This window comes from Trachemys scripta, chromosome 16, assembly GCF_013100865.1.
Source record: "Trachemys scripta elegans isolate TJP31775 chromosome 16, CAS_Tse_1.0, whole genome shotgun sequence".
Classification (NCBI taxonomy): domain Eukaryota; kingdom Metazoa; phylum Chordata; order Testudines; family Emydidae; genus Trachemys; species Trachemys scripta.
Window position 1 is genome coordinate 5,044,946 of NC_048313.1, and position 9,178 is coordinate 5,054,123.

At 57.1% G+C, this 9,178-nt stretch overlaps 1 protein-coding gene across 1 annotated transcript in view; it reads left to right on the forward strand.

Annotated features, from left to right (window-relative positions):
* Positions 1-8,353, forward strand: part of SLC1A5 (solute carrier family 1 member 5) — a 30,257-nt gene extending 21,904 nt beyond the window's left edge. Inside the window, exons 5-9 of the mRNA XM_034792408.1 lie at positions 491-724; positions 1,822-2,016; positions 3,400-3,534; positions 4,521-6,193; positions 6,294-8,353. Coding sequence (XP_034648299.1) covers positions 491-724; positions 1,822-2,016; positions 3,400-3,534; positions 4,521-4,758 — 802 coding nt within the window. The 3' untranslated portion in view covers positions 4,759-6,193; positions 6,294-8,353. The remainder of the gene's footprint in view (positions 1-490; positions 725-1,821; positions 2,017-3,399; positions 3,535-4,520; positions 6,194-6,293) is intronic.
* Positions 8,354-9,178: the final 825 nt, after the last annotated feature.

Sequence of the window (9,178 nt, forward strand, 5' to 3'; positions counted from 1 at the left end):
TAAACTTCTGACTCCCAGAAGCTGGGACAAAATAATGGGATGGATCACTTGATAATTGCACGGTTCTGTTCATTCCCTCTGAAGCATTTGGCGTTGACCACTGTCAGAAGACAGGATACTAGGCTATGTGGACTCTTGGTCTGACCCAGTATGGCCATTCTGATGTAACCTTCTCTCCACTCCCAAGCAACATGTGCTGGGCAGACTTGTTTCAGGAGATGTGGATTCCTCCTGACCTATGAGAGGTAGCATGAACTAAGAAAGGGATTCAGCCCAGATTTCGGTGGAAGTTAGGAGCTTGAATATCTTTGAGGATCTGAGCCTGGGAGCCAGGACTCCTGGGTTCTCATCCTGGCTTGGCCCACTGCACGCAGATCTGGGGCAAGACACTTAACCTGGCTTTTCCCATATACAAAATGAGGATAATTGCCAACCTGGCTGAGTCGGGGGGGGGAGTCTCCCTGTCTTCACTGGTTTCTCCTGCCCTTAGGTACGCCCCCCTTGGTATCATGTTCCTGGTGGCTGGCAAGATTGTGGAGATGGAGGACGTGGTGGTTCTCTTCACCAGCCTGGGCAAGTACATCTGCTGCTGTATCTTGGGGCACTTCATCCACGGCTTCATCCTCCTCCCAGTTATCTACTTCATCTTCACACGCAAGAACCCCTACAGGTTCCTCTGGGGCATCTTCACAGCGCTGGCCACTGCCTTCGGCACCTCCTCCAGGTATTGCAATACTAGCTGTGGGCACAGGAGCTATGGGGCTTGAGTAAACCTCTCGTAGGGAGGCTTCCATCAGATCAGGGAGGCCCTGGCTGCTCAGCCTGGAAAGGAGAGAGGGTGATAGATACTGGGGTTGTTAGAAGGTCCCTTCATAGAGTCCAAGGCCAGAAGGGCTCACCATCTTATCTAGTCTGACCTCACCACCCCAACTCCACCCTGCTGCTCACGTACTGAACCCAACAATTTCTTTATGTGATACAAGAACCAGAGACCGTGCTTGATTATGCTGAAAGTCATAATCTACTTTCAGCATAATCAGGTAGAAAATGCTACCTCCTCTTCAGCGGTCCTGGGCTGCTGCTGCTACTCTTGCTGGGTTTGTGGTCACTCAGCAACTCTAACTGGCAGCGGTAGTGTTGCGTTAACCTGTGGAACTCACTGCTGCATGATACTAACACGTCTAGTATCTTTAAGAGTCAAGAAAAGTACTCAGGTTTTTCTGGGCAGTAGAATCATATCCTAGGGAGGATGCAGTAAATAGGGCTCTCCATCCTTGGGCTTCAGGGCATAAACTCTTCACTGGGGTCAGGAAGAAACTTGCTTCTAAGTTCTGTTAAGGGGGGAGGGATAGCTCAGTGGTTTGAGCATTGGCCTGCTAAACCCAGGGTTGTGAGTTCAATCCTTTAGGGGGCCACTTAGGGATCTGGGGCAATCAGTACTTGGTCCTGCTAGTGAAGGCAGGGGGCTGGACTCAATGACCTTTCAAGGTCCCTTCCAATTCTAGGAGATAAGATATCTCCATTCATTTATTTAATTTATATTTTTTATTTATTTAAGTGAGGTGTATTCATTCTCCTGTGAAGCACCTGGCTTTGGCTGCTGCACAGCAGAACATATAGACCAAGGAGGTAACAAACTTGGTGGGGGCTGTTTCCCATTTGTAGCGTAGCCTATGGGTGCCCTTCTCCCACAGGGAAGGGTGCCTGTGGATCTATTAGGAAGTTCTGCATTGGTTGTCCACCCTGACGTACACACCCAGCTCAAGGCCTCGCTGGGCGGGTGCATGAGTACTCAGCGTACGCGCTCTGATCTCTCCACAGCTCTGCCACGCTGCCGCTGATGATGAAGTGCGTTGAGGAGAACAACGGCGTCTCCAAGCACATCAGCCGCTTCATCCTGCCCATCGGGGCCACGGTCAACATGGACGGGGCCGCCCTCTTCCAGTGCGTGGCGGCCGTCTTCATCGCCCAGCTGAACAACATCCCACTCAACTTCATCCAGGTCATCACCATCCTGTGAGTGGAGCAGCCCGCACCCTGCTCTAGCGCTAAAACACTGAGCCACACACTCTGCCCCACCCCACTCCGAGAGCTGGGCTGGTTACTAGCCCTGGCTTACGCAGGGGCGAGTGGGGTCCTGAGGCACAGGGAGGTGATGGGACTTGCCAAGCGGTGGCAGGGCTTGGACTAGAACCCAGGAGTCCTGTCTCCATACGAGACCATGCTTCTGTCCAGAGGCGAGAGTCCTTGACTCCCAGGTTCTTGATCTAACTGCTAGGCCCCGTTGTCTGGCCCCACCCGGCTGTTCCCCTTCCTCTTGCGGCTTTCTGCAGGAAACGGAATCTCCCTTCCTGCCTCACGTAGGAAAAGTGCAGTCATGAGCGTGCTGCCAAGACCAGGGGAGATTCGTGTGACGCTGGCTCACAGCAGGAAGTTGCTTCTGCTTTATAACTGAGCGCAGTGAATGAGTAGCCGAGCCCTGGTGCTAACCAGTGCGAGTTACAAGGGTTAGCAGCCAAGAGGCTGAATGTCCTGCCTCTGCAGAACTCCCAGGTCTTGGAAATCCAGGGGTTTGAGGGGCCCAGTTCCGCCGCCGCTCCCCCCGGCACCCCGTGCTCTTAAAAGGTGGCCTTCACCCCTGGGTTGTGTCTGCGTTTCCTCAGTGCAGACACTGCTGGGGTGATGTTTGGGATACGGTCGCTGTCTGAGCTAAGGCACAGACGAGCTGTTGTCGTAGGAGCTTTCACTTCACCCAGCTGCTCCGCCCCGGCCCCGAACCCCCCTCCAAGTGTGGGCACTGAGTCAGACTGGGATATGCCGTTGCCTCTGAGTGCGGGGCGCTCAGCCATGCCGATCCATCTGGCACAGATCACACAAGGTGACCAGAGGGTCAGTGATCAAAGTGTCCCATGATTGTCCCGTGGCTCATTAGAGCCGGATTCTTCCTCCTTAGTCGAGAGACGCTGCCCATGCTCCTCCCCAGCAGTGGGTGGAAGGGGAAGAGCTCACTCTGCCCTTGGCTTTGCTGGCTGACGTGGGGCCTGTCACTGGCTGGTCGTGCTGCTGGGAGGTCCCTTCTCTGAGCAGTGCTGACACACATCCGTTGGCCACATACTCCTTAACTCAAAGATCACGTGGTTGGGGCACTACCCAAGGACTTGGGATACCTGGGTTCAAGTCTCAGCTCCACCACAGACTGTGAGACCTTGGGCAAGTCACTTGGCCCCTGTGTGCCTCAGTTTCCCCATCTGCACAATGGGAATGAGAGCCCTGCCCCACAGTCTGTGAGGATAAGTGAGTTGCATTGTGAAGTGCTTTGAGATCCACCAGTGAAAAGTGTTATGTACGAGCACCCCTGCTGCGCTGGTGACGTGTCTGATCTCTCTCTCTGCCCTGCAGTGTTACAGCTACAGCCTCCAGCGTGGGGGCAGCGGGGATCCCTGCCGGTGGCGTCCTCACCCTCGCCATCATCCTGGAAGCCGTTGGGCTGCCGACCAACGACATCTCCCTCATCCTGGCTGTGGACTGGCTCGTGTAAGGGCAGGACAGGGGGGCAAAGACACTGACACGGGCTGTACGGGGTAGAACAGACAGATCCGTCTGATGGGCTCGGCGGGTGCAGCTGGCTGGAATGGGCCGGCTGGCTGGGTCCGTGGGAATCCGCTTCCCGGAGGCCCCCTACATTTCTGCAGCCTCAGCAGAGCACGTTAAACCAGCGCAGAGCAGTCTCTCTCGCACGGGGAGAGCCCTGGGCAAAGTGACACACGGCTGCACTCCCCATAGGCTGTCTCTGCTTGGATGGGGCTGCGGTTGCTGCATTCGCCTGCCACGCAGCCGCCCCTGCTTCCAAAGGGGAAGGGACGGTGCCATGTAGACAAGCCCTGCGGCACGGCGCAGTGCCGCTTTGCCAGTGGGCAGCTGAAGCAAGGGGGTGCGTGGGTTAGTCTCCCACGAGAGCAGCCTTTGGGGCAGATGCCTGCGAGGTTGCCCTTGCATGTAACCAGGCCCGGGAGGGGAGTGGGTAGGTCAGGACGGGGAAGAGGGTCTCGATCGTGGGCATGATCAGTGCGAGGAGACTGCTGCTGGCTCCTGTCCAAGGTGAGCTAGGGAACTGGCTGGCCTGGTTAGTGGGCTCGGTGCTATTTCCCCATGTCTGAACACTCTGGGCCTAGCAGCTAAAAAGCCTGATGGAGTGGGACCAGCTCGGAGCAAATCCCCGGCTCTGAATTGGACGTGCCCTGGGGCACAAGGGTGTATCCTGCGGGGTGCAGCATTCCTCCTGCTCTAGAAATCCTCTGGCGGCATCTGCCACAGTTGTGCCAAGTCAGCATCCAGCCCAACCCGAGGTCAAGAGCTGCGTGAAGGGCTCTGGGTTGCTGGGCAGGGGCTTTGTGGCAGCGCTGGGCTGCCGTCTCCCGGTGGCGCTGAAGCCCCTGCCCCTGGTTCAGAGCTGGGGAGCAGTGTCTGACTCCCTGCTGTCGCCCGTCTGCTCACCTACCGATCCTCCTGTGTTTGTTCAGGGACCGTACCTGCACCGTCCTCAACGTGGAAGGAGATGCCTTTGGAGCCGGCCTCCTGCAGGTGTACACAGAGAGGACAATGGGGAAGGCTGAAGCCGAGGAGCTGGTGGAGATCAAGACTGAGGACTTGGGCCCCAGCAAGGTTCCGGGCGAGGAGGAAGGCTCCCCACTGATCAAGAGAGACGGGCCCGTCCCGCTGGCTGCCGCTGGCTCCTGCGAGAAGGAGTCTGTGATGTAATCAGCGCCCGGAGCGTGGTCCTGGTCGGAGACTTTTCCTTTTTTTAGGGTTCTTTTTTAAAGATGTCAATCGGGGCAGAAACGGCCACTTCTGGTTTTCTTAAACCTTGAACCTCCTGGGCCGAGACAATCTCTGTGAGGGGGCTGATGAGCTCGAGACAACCCGACAACTCTCTAGAGTGACCCCCTGGCACCCACCCATCTGACTTGGGTTGAGGGAGCCGGAATCTAGGCTGGGCTCCCAGCCCCACCTCTTACTCCTTTTCTATGTCAATCCCATTCTCCTGACGCTGGCTGCAGCCTGTGCTGGGTCAGAGGCCTCTTGAATCACTCCTTGCCTCTGACCTTCTGAGGTCTGGCCTCCCGCCCCTGCCCTCTTCCTGTTAATTTTCTGGACCAAGCAAGCACCAGAACTGACCTCCTTGCGCTTTAAATGTACTTAAGCATCTGGCGTTTCTCGAACTACCGGTAACGCCACCTTCCGTTGTGCGCTCAGCTGCTCAAGTGGAGGCCGGCTGGCTCGCGGGCCCTTCCCGACCTCTGACCTCTCCTTGCCTGAAAGACTTGATATTCCAGCTCCTCCAGAGCTCCGGCTGGGGGTCCCTGGAAGAGATTTCCCCCCGCATTCTCTCCATGTGGCTACAACTCGGTTGTGAAACAGCTTGTGCCTTTGTCTGTGTGGCTGTGGTCCAGTCCTGTCTGTCACGCCGGTCCCGGAGGAGCCGGCGCTGACGTTGGTGTGGAGTCATGTGTCTGTGTCCCACGGTCTCTTGGTGTCCCGAGAAACTGGTTGCTCCAGCCGGGCTGACGTAATTTATTTTGCTATTTAAATGATACAAGTGAGTTGGTCTCTCCAGACTAGAGGGGAGGGAGCCCTTAGACAGCACCAATGGACTGTAGGCTGCACCTGGCATCTACCATGAAAAGGGAACGGGACAGATCCTGGACTGATGGGGAAGCCTGTACGTCAACACCCCAGCTAGGCATTGCCTTAATTATTTGACTCCAAGCCCTGGTTCTTGGGCTGGACACTCCAGCCAAGGGTTACAGCTCAGTGCTGATGTGTCAACCCTCTGGTTCTTCAGCATAACCTCGGAAAGGCTGCGGTTCCTCTGGCCTCATTCACTCCTCAGCCTTCTAGACCCAAATCCTGCAGGGCTGTTCCGATGCCAGCTGGAATCTGCTGCTCTCGCCTGTGCCACGACCAGCCGTGGGGGGCTCTGATCTGGGGCTGTTCTTGGGGGCGAATGGCTTGTTCCATTCCGTTCCCCAGCAAGCCGTTCTGGGAGCTGTCAGGCCCTGGTAGCGCTTAAGGTATTGACCTCGGCCACAGCCTCAGTCCGGTGGGTTGGTCCGTTTGAATCTCTGCTGTATTTTCCCCAGGGACTTGGGGGTGAGGAATCACGGGGGGGGGGTTGTTTGCTCTTGGCATCAAGGTCCTTCCCCGTTTTAAACAGATGGTGGGCCGGCTGGGNGGGGGGGGGGGGGGGGGGGGGGGGGGGGGGGGGGGGGGGGGGGGTTGCTCTTGGCATCAAGGTCCGTCCCCGTTTTAAACAGATGGTGGGCAGGCTGGGAGAAGATACCAGGCCCCTCGGTAGATCTGACAGGGGAGGGTGGTTGCTATACTGGCCGGATCTTGGATGTGATTGCCCGCTCTGCTGGCGCCATGTGCTGTTACTGACCCAGTGTCTCTGGCTGATTCCCGCCTAGGCCAGGGGCGGAGCATTTCATTACTTAAGCTGGCTCTTTAACGCTGGTTTTACTTGGGCTTTTGGAGGCCCTTTGTTTGCCCTCTAAGGACTCAGGCTGAGTTGAGGGTTCAACGGGGGGTGTTGGGAGAACCGAGGCATTCCTGGGAGATGCCAGGGCTGCCTGCTGTGCCCTGTCGGCCCGCAGGCTGCGGTTCTCTGCCAAACCTAGGCTGGTGCTGCCCACCGTCCTCTGGGCGGCCTCCCTTCTCTGAAGAAGAAATCTGAGTGGCTAATCAGGCAGCCTGGCCTGTGGGGGAATCGCACACGGTCCACCAGGGTCTGGTTCCTGTTGGCAGGCCCAGGCAGCCTTGCTTCCACCCAGGGGGCTCCTGCCACCAGACAAACATCTGGGCAGCTGCTGCAGATGAGTGCTCACCCCCTCGTGCCCAGCCCCTAGAGTGCCAAGCCGCTCGCTGGAGAGAACAAGCCCCGGCTGATCCCTGTGTGAACTCCCTTTGCTGGGGGGGGATATTTTTAATGCTGTTTTCGCTGCTGGGGACATTGGCACGAAACAGGCGCTTCAGGGCATTTAGTGGCCTTGTGCCAAGTGTTCCTCTGGCAGCCGTCTCCATGGCAACCAACCAGTGGCAGTCAGGATCATTACTCCAGGTGAGGGAAGAAACCGGAGCCGCGGGTGAGCCGGCTCTAGAGGCACAAGGTGTACTGCCGGTAGCGCGGCTGTCTTTGGGCTGTAGCATGGGCCTCTTGACCTCTGCCATAGCTTCACGGTGACCTTCAGCCAGTCTCCTTCCCTCAGGGGAGGCAGATAACCTGGGTTTTAGCCCAGCCACCTACAAAACCCTCTGGCCCCGTTTGCTCTAAGGTTGGGCCAGCTAGCACAGCTGCGGGTATCTGCTGCTAGTCCTCCAAGGCTGCCCACAATTCCCCCCGAAGGATAGACCCATTCTGCAGTTGCCTTGGAAATAATCCTAGGGCATCCCAGCTCCAAGAACCAGCGGCTATGCCCCCAGATCCAAGGTCGGATCCAGCCCGCAGTAACACAGGTAGGGCTTTGCAGGGGCATGCTCCCACCTGGGCTGGCCCGCGCCAGCTGCCTCTCACCAGCGTGACCTGGGCAGAGACTCCATCCCCTTTGTTCCAGAAGGGGGTGAGAAAAGGCCCAATATGGGGGATAACTGAATCCTGGGGGTGGTGATTTGAGGGCCATCCCCCACTGGGATCTGAGCCTTGCTTAGGCCCCGTAGCTGCTACGGTGATATAGCACTCCTCAAGCACAGCCCCATCTGCAGGCTTGGGTCCGACCCCGGTCAGTACTAACCCTGGATTTCAGGGGATCTTTGCCATCCCAGTCCCGGGGAGAGGGAAGCACAATTTGAAGCAAGAGTAACTGTAGTGGCAGCTCCGTGATTCTCAGGCAGACTCTGCTTGGGGGGATTGCAGGTCTCATCACTGGTTGGGCTTGAAAGCCAGCCCTGACCCCTGGCCCTGGAGATAAGAATTTCCATCTCCAGAAGGTACCTGTGTGTAGGAGCAGCGGAATGTGGTTTACACGGGCCACAGATCAGTGCCTGTGGGTGCAGGAAGGTTGGGTACAGGTCTGTCTGAATCTGCTTCAGCCTTTTGGAAGTATGAACCAATCCCTAGACCGGTCTTTGGGCTGAGATCTCCCCACTTCCCCTGAGACGGAGGGGGACGGGGATGCAGGGGCAAGTCCAAAGTACGCAATGCCAAAGGAATTGCTGGTAGGAGCCCTGCAGGGGCAGTGCTGCTCTCAAGGACGCTCGGGGCGGGTGGTGGCAGTGTCTGTCCTCAATGCTGCAATGACTGTAACTCTAAACTGTGTCTACTCTTGACTGTGTAAACAATAAAACAAGACTGTCCACAGGTGCGTTTGTGCTTTGTACGCTGTGATCCTCCTAGCGTGGCCTCAGAACAGGCGGGCTCTGCTGCTGTGGCTGGTCTGCGGGGCCCCAATAGGGCCTGGGCCCCCTTACTTTAGGCTGGCAGCGGAGGTGAGGGGGAGCAGTGAGCTAACCCTCAGATGATGGGCATCGTAGACAGTATGTGGGGGAGGGGAGGTCAATAAAGACAGAGTAAAGAACCAGGTCCTAGCACGCGGAAAAAGCAGGGAACGCTGGTTTATGCAGTCCCTGGGCTATTGGGTATGGGACCAGCTGCCGATTTGTGCCACGGCTGGGCTTCGCTTCCCATCTGCGGTGAGTCAGGTTGGCCCAGCCATACGGTTCCCGTCTGCTTTCCTGCCCGAGGCTGCCTCCCCCGGAGCCAGCCCCTGAGCCTTCGCTCTCCCCCATCCTAGGGAAATCCAATGTTGCACAATCACCCAGTGCGAGCAAGTCTCCGAAAGCCGGCACCCGCCTTGGCTTGTAGCCTCTGGGGGCCTGGAATCTGCCTCCACTCACTTGCAAGGGCTTTGGCACAGCAGAGCGTGACAATCATTAAACTGCTGGCTGCACACTGGATGACTTCAGGTGAAAGTTGGCAAGCAGGTGACAGCAGGAGGGCTGGCAGGGGGTGTTGCCCTTGTGTTCTGCTTAGCAATGAATAAAGATTATTTTCTTTCTCCTTTTTTTTTTCCACACTACTGCTTCCACTTGACTGTTGTCCTTTAAATACCGGCCCAATCCAGTCTTGTTCTGTTGGGGTTGGAAGAGGAGCGCCTCTAGCCCAGGGGTCGGCAACCTTTCAGAA